The sequence below is a fragment of the Telopea speciosissima genome, chromosome 11 (assembly GCF_018873765.1).
Source record: "Telopea speciosissima isolate NSW1024214 ecotype Mountain lineage chromosome 11, Tspe_v1, whole genome shotgun sequence".
NCBI lineage: Eukaryota > Viridiplantae > Streptophyta > Magnoliopsida > Proteales > Proteaceae > Telopea > Telopea speciosissima.
The window spans coordinates 45,910,107-45,921,192 of record NC_057926.1 but is presented as its reverse complement, the minus strand read 5'-3'; the positions used below and the strand labels follow the sequence as shown (position 1 = coordinate 45,921,192).

The 11,086-nt window shown below is 38.5% G+C and overlaps 2 protein-coding genes across 3 annotated transcripts; one reads left to right on the top strand and one right to left on the bottom strand.

The window, feature by feature from the left end:
* Positions 1-2,294: 2,294 nt before the first annotated feature.
* Positions 2,295-10,571, bottom strand: LOC122645213 (phytosulfokine receptor 1-like). Its single transcript, XM_043838545.1, has 3 exons — positions 8,656-10,571; positions 7,796-7,805; positions 2,295-2,369 (listed from the first exon to the last, which is right to left on the bottom strand). The coding sequence occupies exons 1-3, from the start codon at positions 10,554-10,556 to the stop codon at positions 2,295-2,297; spliced, it is 1,986 nt and encodes a 661-aa protein (XP_043694480.1). The 5' UTR covers positions 10,557-10,571.
* Positions 4,830-7,079, top strand: LOC122645717 (11-beta-hydroxysteroid dehydrogenase A-like). Of its 2 annotated transcripts, none has more exons than XM_043839055.1 (6): positions 4,830-5,038; positions 5,169-5,361; positions 5,508-5,587; positions 5,702-5,833; positions 6,173-6,337; positions 6,772-7,079. In XM_043839055.1, the coding sequence occupies exons 1-6, from the start codon at positions 4,856-4,858 to the stop codon at positions 6,970-6,972; spliced, it is 954 nt and encodes a 317-aa protein (XP_043694990.1). In that variant the 5' UTR covers positions 4,830-4,855; the 3' UTR covers positions 6,973-7,079. The 2 variants fall into 2 exon arrangements, with proteins under 2 accessions (XP_043694990.1, XP_043694989.1); XM_043839054.1 differs by having other exon boundaries at positions 5,508-5,593.
* Positions 10,572-11,086: the final 515 nt, after the last annotated feature.

Sequence of the window (11,086 nt, the reverse complement as noted above, 5' to 3'; positions counted from 1 at the left end):
GTTCAGCTGGTTGTAGAAGATACGTTTGTCATCATACTTTGAGCTTGGTCTTCTCATTGTATTTCTAGGACGATAAATATTGTTGCTGACTCTATAACAAGGAATGCTCTGTCGATAATGTGTACGACAGTATGGCCGAATTGCACTCAAATAGATTTGGTTATACGTCTCTCCTAAGGCATTATTGTTCCCCAGCCCATTCTTCTCCTTTTACTATATATTCCAAGTTCCCATCTTAGGATCATCCAATATTGCTTTTCCATGGTTGTTTTGAGCCTTCTAATGGAAAGGATGGATGGATTGCTTCAATTATATTTAAACAGACTCTTGTTTAGGAATATATGAACTATGGCTTGGCAGAAACACAAACAAGAAGCCTCTTGCCGGGGGGGGGGGGGGGGTGCAAGAAGCTTTGGAATAGGGGCATTTAATGCGTCAAAGTAATATATTTAAATTTTAAAATATATTATAATTGTCAAATGTAGATAGGGATGTAAACGGATAGTTGAAAATTCAAATTCGATTTGGGTCTTTAGCCATATACGATCGGATGCTATCCGGCTACAAATTCGAATAATCCGAAACATAATCTAATTGGTTTGAATATATATCCAATTAAGAAATTAAATGGCTAATGAAGTAATGATGTTGAGGGGAGAGCGAATCATAGCGGCGGGGGGGGGGGGGGGTGGAGAGGATGATTGAGAAAAGTTATCAAAGTTATCAAACTTCCATGCTGAAAATCATGCCAACTAGGGGTGTCAATTCCCGGCCCGGCCTAGTAGAAAAGACCGAGCCCACTCGGCTAAAGCCCAACCCATTTACTAAACATGTGGTCCCGGTATGGGGTCCTAGCCCGTCGAGCGCCCGACTAGACCAACCAAATGCTACCCCGACCTAGACGGACCTATTTGCTGGTTTTGAAACCTTGTGAACTGAAAATTTATAAATTTTAGCAACGTGTTTGGTCTTTGGATGATCGATCAAGTTTTAACTTAATATGGGTTTTGAAAAATTTTCAGCTCTTGGTCGATGGATGAGGTTATTAATACACACATATATGTTATAATATGATCTCACTCTCATATCAAAACTGATGTAGTAGCTTGATCCCATATAGTATGACTAAGCCCGGAAGACGTTGGACTTTGATTGATATCTTGATTAACTTATTTATCCATATTTTGAGGACCACATGATTAGGATTACTTTCTTTTAACTGTTGATAAAAAGTAATAAACCTAAGAAGTGAGGAAGAAAAATATAAGTTGTTTATTCTTTTAGTCTTAATCTGTTAAGACCTGGTTCAGCCCTATTTAGAGTTAAACATGCCTATAGCTTGGTTAAGGCCCGATTATACAGTCCAATTATAGCCCGATCGAGCTTGACCAGGCCCAGCCCAAATACTTAAACGGATGATCATGGTGTAGGCTTTAAGTCCCGTGAGGCCCGATTAGGTACGACCGAGCCTGACAGGTTGACTCCATTGCCAACGTAAGACGAGAAGAAAAAAAGGGATCTTTGCTTTCTAATGGAGTTGGACAATGATTTTCTGTCGTATGCTTACCAATGGACCATTTGGGTCTTTTAAAGAAATTATATTGTTCAACTTAAATCCTAAATATAAAAAAGGGAAAAAGATCTTTGTCCAGGAGTATGGTACCGTAGCATTCCCATGAATCTCTCTCCTTCTCATGTAAAAAGACACATTTGCCCTCTTATTTTAAGGAGGAGAGAGATAGACACATGGGCGTGCTGGCGTAGACCACATTTCCGGATAGAGAATTATTTCCCTATAAAAAATTTCCTTGTAACCAGGTAAAAATCAATGGTAATTATGATTTCGGTTACAATTGATTATATGTCATCTACTTGGTGGCATTTCAAATGGAGTCTCTCTCTTCTTTTCTTTGGACACACAAACAACTCTTTCTCTCTCTCCTTTGGACCCACTAACAAGTAGGCTTCTTTGGAAATGAAAGTGAAGAGAATTCAAACTCTCATCGCCATTTGTTCAAGGTTGGTCACCATTTGATTGTGGCTTGTTGACGATTTTGGGTTTTAAATCAAATAGTTAAGGGAAATTATCATTCCCCTCCCCTTTTAGGTATCCATAATATTGATCCAGTACCCAAGTTTTAAGTAATGATAATGCCCTCCTCTGCTTTTGAAAGATTCTATCAACCGTACCCTAAGTGGTTAACAGTGTTAAAATAGCAGTTTAAAAGACAATATTACCCTCGTCTCTAACTTCGTTTCTTTCTTCTTTCTTCTTTCCTCTACCACAGCCACAATCACCACCACCGCCGCCACCATGGCTGTATCCACCACCACCGCTCTAGGTAATGTTGATCCCTAGAGTTTATCAACTCAGATCTGAGAGAATAAGACTGCCGAGTGTTGTTTGGGGAGAATAAAATCCAAAGAAACTCACCAGAGAAGTTTGTTCGATTGGAGATGAAATGCTGACCAAATTTTCACCAAAAACAGAGTAACTTGCAATTTGCGATTATAATCTGTTGACCGAATTAAGAATTTGACAGAGGAATTCGCAGGGATATGTTTTTCAAAGAATACCGCAGCTTGAGATATAATCGATCTTGCATTCAGTTTAATAACCCTAATTTTCAATTGAAAACCCCATTTAGGGTTTAAATTGTAGTATCCACGACCGCCGCTCTGGAGGTGAATGCCCAAATAAAGTTTATCCATCTAAATCCCCAAAAACAAAAGCCCTAAATTACTACCACTGAAGGCGTCTTCTTCTCCGTCGGAATCCCCATTCCATGTTTTGAATCCCTTGTTCAGATGGCAAGTATAAAGGAGATGATGGGATTTTCGAGGCTTATTTCTCTTTTCATTGTTCCATTATTGCTTTTCTCCATGTTGCAGAAACCCACTTTTGCTATCGAAAAGGCAAGCAAGCATTCTGTATTATTTCTTCCTCTTTTCTTTTTGAGAATGATTCTGATATATTCCTCTTCTCTTTCTTTTAGTCTTTTGTGGTATACTTGGGAGCCCATTCTCATGGTCAGAACATCTCTCCAAGCCGTTTTGAATTAGTTGTAAATTCTCACTACAAGTTTCTGGGATCTTTCTTGGGAAGGTGAGAAATGGAGAACTTTCACAAACTGAATCTAAAATCGCTTTTTTACTAGCTCTTCAGAATTTTTCTTATATTTCTTCTTAAACAACCTTCTTCAGAAGGTTTTCTTAGCGGGAACCTGGGACTGGGACCAGGGGGTTTTTGGGGGGAAGAAGACGCATAAGGGGCTGCGGTGGTGCTCGCAGTGGTGCTGGTGGTGGAAGAGGATCGGCGGCGGTGGTGTTCATCGCTTGTGCAAAAGAGAAAAAAGAGAGGGGCGATGTTGCAGAGGTATGGCGTGCGAGGAAGAAGAAGAAGAAGAAGAAACGAAAAAGAGGTTCTCTGGGAGGAAAAAAGATGAAAAAGGGGTTTTGGGATTAAAGAGGGCAAAATTGGAATAAAAATATATTAAGGGTAGTTTGGGTTTTTAAAAAAAATTGGATATACCCACGTCATTACTTAATGGGGTTTTTTAACTATTAGGATACGGTTGATAGATTCTTTCAAAAGTAAGAAAACGCATTATCATTATTCAAAACTTGAGTATTGAATTAATATAATGAATCCTTAGTAGGGAGGGGGATGATATTCTCCCTACAGTTAAAAAGGGGAAAGTTTTCTTTAATATAGGAAAATGAAAACCATCAATAGAAATGAGTGTATATATATATATCTATCTGCTAAAAAATTTCTAATCAATGGGGCTGTTCAGGTTTTGATTCATTAGAATTAAATGATTTCGGTTCTGACCATTGGGTCACAACACCTATGGAGGCAAATGAGAGTAAACATTGGGGCATCAACACAGATGATATTTTTTTATTTCACGAGATAAATGATAATCTTTCCCATCCTATGTCTAGGCGCATGTCCAGATGACCAGACAACATTCTTTTCCCATATCATAAGTTGAAGGGAAAAAAGTCCTTTGAGCCATTAAGTGAGGGTACACTAACATTCTCTCTCTCTCTCTCACATATGAAATGATTTCGCTGTCCTCCTAAATATAAATTGTTCTGCACCTTATTGGTGCGCTCCTATGTTGCTTGTTCAACACCAGAGTTTAGAGAACCCTCTTCCTAATTTCAGTTACAACTAATTTCGTAATGTACTTGTTGACAATCAGAGGGACCCTAAGTTTACACTTAATAAATGACGCATTATTTGTTTATATGCGTCACGCAGTTTAGATCAGCGAGGGTGGGCCTTGGTGCAACGCATGGTTCTAGTGCACGGTATCGGTCACTTGCAAAATCGATATGATATCGATATGGTATCGGAACGGATTGGCCGTATCAAGCAAATTACCCCCGAATCTCCTCAAAAAATGAATTTTCTAACCATTTTACCCCTTGACCATACCGTGCCATTGATACAGTATTGGCACAGTATTACGATCGGCTACATACAAAACTAGTACGTATCGCAATGGATAATATGATACCGATACTTAGAACCATGATGCAACGGTAAGATTGCTCCATTGTGACCATAAGGGGTATGATTGCGTACATTATGACCCTCCCTATACCCCGCACAGTGACGGGAGTCACATCACTCTCATGCATTGGGTGCACCCTTTTTTTAAGGCCGTATTTATTGCAAGTGCCATCAATCTTCAGACCAGCAATTCACCAACACGTATATATTGCCCTAGTGCCAACTGCCAAGTGCAAAGACGTGTTCCCTTCCAAGTTCCTTGAATTGGGAATGTACCGTTACACCATTAGAGCTTAAGCATCTCTCTCTCTCTCTCTCTGTGGTAGAGCCATGAAACTGATACACAAGTTGCTGAACTTTGTGCTCCCTCCAATCACTGTGTTTGCTATATGTCTAATCCTACCTTTTCTCTCCATTTTCAAGTTCTTTGATTACATCTTCAGATACCTCTTCCCCGAGAATTTGAAGGGAAAAGTTGTTCTCATCACTGGTGCTTCTTCCGGAATTGGCGAGGTTTGTTTCTAATTGATCACTTTCCTTACAAATCTCTTTTGATCCACACTTAGAGATCTATGAGAATACCTTTAGTCATTAGAGATTCAAATTCTAACACCTCTCTCTCTTCTCTCTATTGATTTGCTAGCACCTTGCATATGAATATGCAAAGAAAGGAGCTAATCTAGCCCTTGTTGCAAGAAGAGAAGACACCCTTAGAGAAGTTGCAAACAAATCTGCTCAGCTTGGTTCCCCTGATGTATTGGTTATTCGTGCTGATGTCTCCCAAGTTGATCAATGCAAGCAATTCATTGAAGTAGTTGTGAATCATTTTGGCCGATGTAAATTCCAATTGAAACAATTCATTGCATTATCATTATTTTTGTCTCATTATGTTTTTTCTTTTCTTGACATCCAAACTTAGCTTTAATGCTTTATCTGTCATACATAATTTATCATCATAAAAAATTTTTATTTTTATATTTAGTGGATCATTTGGTATGCAATGCGGGGATTGGGTTTCATTGTGCCTTTGAAGATGCATCAAATGTCACAAATTTTGTGCCAGTAATGGTATTCAATTACTCACATTTCCAGTGTTTATATGTATTTTTGCAAATTAGTTGGATGATTTAATCAGTTCATGGATTAGTACTTAAATCAAATTGGGATTGTGTGTAGGATGTGAACTTCTGGGGATCAATCTATCCCACATATTTTGCAATTCCTTATCTCAAAAGGTTCAAAGGCAAGATTGTTGTGAATGCTTCCGTAGCTGGATGGATGATCCAACCACGGGTTACTATTTATGGTGTAAGTTGTATTATTTATCCTAATCTATTAAGAGAGTGCTTGAATGACACTTGAATAGGTGTATTTAGAATTTGACATCTCCTTTAATTAATTGTTTCTTGTCTTATTCTCAAAAGGGTTTTAAGACCGGTATCAAATGATATTTCAAGTACGCATGTGAAATAACACATAAATCTCATTGGAAATTTTTTTTTGCGTAAAAAGGACAAAAGAGTAAAATTACAAATTATTTGACACCTTGAAGGGTGACATAAGAAAATCACATTTATTAATAATGTTGTTGTTGCTCTCATCTCCCTCTTGAATTGAAGCTTTTTGTTTACCTTTGATGTCTTTCAGGCAAGCAAAGCTGCATTAATAAACTTCTATGACAATTTGAGAGTTGAATTGGCTCGAAAGGTTTCTATTACAATAGTTAGTCCTGGTTTTGTAGACTCAGAACTGTCACGAGGCAAACTCCTAACCATGCGAGGAGAAGTTGAAGTTGATCCAATGATAAGAAAAGTAAGTGTCTGAATGAAACCCTACATGTGTAGTTAAAACTTGACACCTTCTTTTAATTGTCCCTTGTTTTATTCTCAAAAGTTTTTTGAGATAGGGGATATAAAAAGTTTTTCAAAAATAATTTAAAAGCGACATATCATTATGTCATTATTAAAAGGTGTCATTGTCAAACATATTTGCCAAATAGACATGAACTGACACAATTACCCTCATAAGAAAAAAAAAATTTATATCATACTAGAAAGGCAAAAAATAAAGTTACAAATTATTTGACACCTTGACGGATATCAAAAGAAAATCACTTATTTATACAAGCATAAGATTTACTTAATTCATTTCGGCGATTTAGTGTGGGATTTATAGAATGGCTTGTTTACTACATAAATACTTGGTTGTTATCGATCATGTGACAAAACTATCATTCTGTTAAGCAGATACTCCGTGGAATTCCATTCGAGAGCACAAGGGAATGCGCAAAGGCTATTGTGGCCGCAGCATCCCGTGGAGATAAATACATCACAGAACCATGGTGGTATAATGTGCTTTACCTCTTAAGGATTCTATGCCCCGACATGCTCGAATGGAGTTATCACTTGCTGCTCTCTACTTGCGAAATACCTCTTGAAAGAGATTGAAGAAGCTATATATGAAGTGTTGGAGACTAATGATTTGGTATTTTGAAAATAAGTATTGTACATGATTTGGTTCTTGAGAGCTTTCTACTCTCAAACTGTTTATTTTTTTCTATTATTCTTTCCAGGTGAGGACTTCTAGAAACAGAATTTAATCTATTTTATGCAACCTAGGCCATCTTCTGGCTCAGAGTGGCCCCGGGCCGTCAGGGCCAAACTTGCACCCCTAGTTGTTAGTGATGATGTTATAAAGACTGATTCAACATTTTCGAAGTGAATTCTACTACAATCTCTTTGGTCCCCAAGCTGCCAAACCCTACCTCCTTGAATGATTTCTGACCTATATGTTGCTGCAACACCAACTAAAAGTGTATCTCGAAAATAATATCCAACAGATTAAAGTTTGCAGTAGATTTGTTAGTAGGTCCTATTCAGTTAGCCTTCATAAGTGAGCAGAAAAATATTTTTTGTGACATTTTAATCTCTCATGAGCTACTGAGAAACTATCACAGAGACACAAGTCCTTTTTGTCCAAAGTAGAGGGTGGTGCAACCTTGCAATCAGGGCCAAGGCAGTGATTTTGAAAGCCCTACACTTACCTGGGCAGTTTAGGTAGGAGCAAGAAGGAAAAATTTAAATGGGGCCAGGTTCCAATACTCCTGTAGTAACCTATTCCTAATCTGATTAAAAGAGAACAAATCCTATTAGAATTCAGAACTATGAAACAGTCCCAGATCTAATTACGACCATTGATTTAAAAAAACATAATCAAAGTAGGAATCTAAATAGCAACTTAACTAAACAACTAGTAAGCCCTAGATGGGACTGGACCAAACCTAGCCGAGCTAGGTAGGAGCTGAGCTCCTTTTCTTCCTTTGGACATAAGTCCTTAGGGTCTTCTCTGCATCAAACCCTTATTGCTCTGCTGGGGTTAAGGATAAAAAGATAGATTGAAGATAATGCATTTATTAAGGTCTTGAAAGAAACTATTGGAATTATTTTTGGGATTAGCTTATTTGAAGTGATACAATTGCTGTTGTAGGCATTGATGATAAGACATGGCCATGAGAAAACACTCTTAAACTGAAAACAAATTTGTGGAATAAAGAGGGTCACAATTTGCAAAAATTAAAAGCTGTGTTTGGTTTGCATTCTAGGTCGATTTCGCATTCTCGAGGGATAAAAACAACTATTTTTGTCATAGATGTCATTCAAGAATGCAAAATCGACTTAGAATGCATTCCAAGAATGCCTACCAAATGCTGCCAGAAAATACAGTGTTCTAATTACTGTAAGTAGAGAAGAACTACAACAGGTCAACTAAACACAAAAATCCTCCTTTTAAGAATAATACAACATACATATTCTTGATAGGTCTTGCATAATGCTTTTCTCTTATTTTCTGGATTAATGTTCAGTTTTGAAGCTTACCAGCTACGTCGTGTTCTGACATGGTGTGGCCGCCGGATTTGTTTCTTATTCCTACCTTTCTCTACCCTCTGGGGGAAGACCCAACCTGACATGAAACAAATGGTGACACTAAGAGCAAAACCTATAGCTACTCCAACTCCAAAGGGAAGCCCAAACAAAGTAAATGTCTCTTGGGACTTTTGGCTATTTTCGATAGGTACATTATCAGAAGGACTAGGAACATCATCAGGACATAAAAAGTATATTGAGCCACACAGATTCTTGTTCCCTTCAAAGCTCGAGCTTGTGAAGGTCAGGAACTGGCCGCCTGTAGGGATGATCCCAGATAACTGATTGTAAGCAACACTGACCTGTGAAAGAAAGTTGAGATTGACCAAGGAATCAGGTATAGTTCCTGATAGATTATTATGTGACAAATCCAAAAGCTCCAAGTTTGTAATATTAGACAACTCACTTGGAATGTGTCTACTGAGAGAGTTGAAACTCAAATTCAAAACTTGGAGTCTCTTGAGTTTTCCAAACTCTGGCCAAATTGGTCCAGTAAGCATGTTATTCATCAGGATCAACGACCGAGGAAAGCTTCCAGTCTGTTTGTACAGCCATCGATTTCGTCCATCTGTCTTCAAAAATGGAAAGTCAAGAGAGGGTCCAGATGAGATATCTTCATTGATGAGACCCTCTATTGTAGTCAAGCTTTTAGGGATTTCTCCAGAAAGTGAGTTGTTTGAAAAATCCAAGTAAAAGAGATACTTCAGCTCACCCAATGAGTGTGGAATCATTCCAACCAAATTGTTCCATGAGAGATCCAAGAGCTGCAAATTGGTGGACTTACTCAACCATGTCGGGATCGAACCAGTAAGACTGCAGTATGCAATTACAAGGGTTTTCAGACTGTGAAGATCTAGGCTCATGTTGGAAGGTAATTCTTTATGGAAATTGAATGTAAGAACCAGAGTAGTAAGGTTGTGGCATTTTTGTAGAACCCCAAGCGAGGCTGATATATTATGGAGGCTGGTGTTTGACAGTGACAGGGAAGATAGAGCCTTGAGGTTCATGAAGCTCTCAGGGATTTGGCTATTAATATAGTTTCGGGCGAGATTTATGGACCTCAGTTTTTTACAGGAGGAGAGAATATCAAGAATAGGGCCATGGAAGTGGTTAGAACCGATATCCAGGGAAGTGAGAGAAGTCATGGCTGAGCAATTAAGATTGAATGAACCACTAAGAGAATTGTTTCGCAGATTAAGCAATTTGAGGGCTGGGGTATTGCACAGGGAAATGGGTAAGCCACCAAGTAATCTATTTGAATGGGCTGAAAATCTTTCTAGCTCTTCAAGTCTATCAAAAACATTAGGGATTGATCCAGAGAAGTTATTGGAAGAGATGTCCAATTCAACAAGGTTTGTCAAGTTAGAAATCCCATCACTCAGAGACCCAGAAATCCAGTTATCCTGAAGATACAATTTTCTCAACTTTGCTAGCAAGAATAAATCAGTAGGCAGACTCCCAGAGAGATAATTCGAATTGAAAGAAAGATACTGTAATGAAGTACAATTACCAAAACCAAGAGGAACATTTCCAAAGAAGTGGTTCCTGGAGAGATTGAGAATTCGAATTTGGTTCCATTTCTTACAGATGCCGCCGGTATTAATGGCGCCCTCTAACAGGTTCTCAGAAATGTCAAAATACTGAAGTGAGGGTAGATTGATCTCCAGAGGAAGCAAGCCAGAGAAACCATTATTGCTCAAGTTAAGGACTTCTAAGTTCTGCAAATTAAACAGATTGGAAGGAATTGTACCTTTGAACAAATTGTTAGAGAGATTGAGGAACCTCATCTGATCTAAACCAGCCAAGGATTCAGATAAATTACCTTTTAATCTTCTAAACCCAAGCTCCAATCCAACTACCCTTCTGCTGGAATCTGTAGAATTCTCCACTTCCATGGTCGAAGAAGAGCAAGTGACACCAACCCAGTTACAGCAATAAGAAGGAACATTACTGCTCCACCCAGCAATCCCTGAGTCCAAGCCCTTCATAAAACCCTCCAATGCTCTCAAGTCCTTGTAGTTACAGGTCTGGTTTTGAGAATTCAAAGCCTGAGCTCGGAAACAGAGCCACAGAAATACAAACAATACCCAGAAATCTCCATTACCCATGTTAAGCAAGAATAATGTCCTGATATTTCTAGAGTGATATCCTTCTCCCAAAATCTGGTTGCTTTGAGGTCCTATGTGTTGGTCTCTCTCTCTGTGTCCTTTACATTCAGAACAGCAGAACTGAGTGCAGAGGAAAAACCAACAGTCACCATTCTTCCAATCAAAATCATGGGAGCTAAAAGTCTCAGGGTAATGTCTATTGTCTAAACACATGGACACCCGGGTCCCACATGGGGTAACAGGTTCCTAGCACGAGAGACAACCACGTGTCCCATTTTTTCTATTTACAAGGGGAGAATGGATATTTATGAATACAAAAGAGACATGGTTGCCTCTCAGATGTACGTGCACTTACACATATGTGCATGATTCATTCTTTCTCCCGAGTTTGGAGACCTATTGGGTTTGGTAATCACTGGCGGGTGCATATAATTCACAAATTCAAATATAAGTGTTGATTTATTTGGACCCGTCAAAGGAGTTAGTTATCAATGATATGTTTCAACTTTCAAAGGTCCTCTTAATCGTGG

Coding starts and splice junctions, on each gene's coding strand:
- LOC122645717 (XM_043839054.1), top strand. CDS start 4,856: ATGAAACTGATACACAAGTTGCTGAACTTTGTGCTCCCTCCAATCACT. Junction 5,834..6,172: donor CACGGGTTACTATTTATGGT/GTAAGTTGTATT, acceptor GATGTCTTTCAG/GCAAGCAAAGCTGCATTAAT. Junction 6,338..6,771: donor TTGATCCAATGATAAGAAAA/GTAAGTGTCTGA, acceptor TCTGTTAAGCAG/ATACTCCGTGGAATTCCATT.
- LOC122645213 (XM_043838545.1), bottom strand. CDS start 10,556: ATGGGTAATGGAGATTTCTGGGTATTGTTTGTATTTCTGTGGCTCTGT.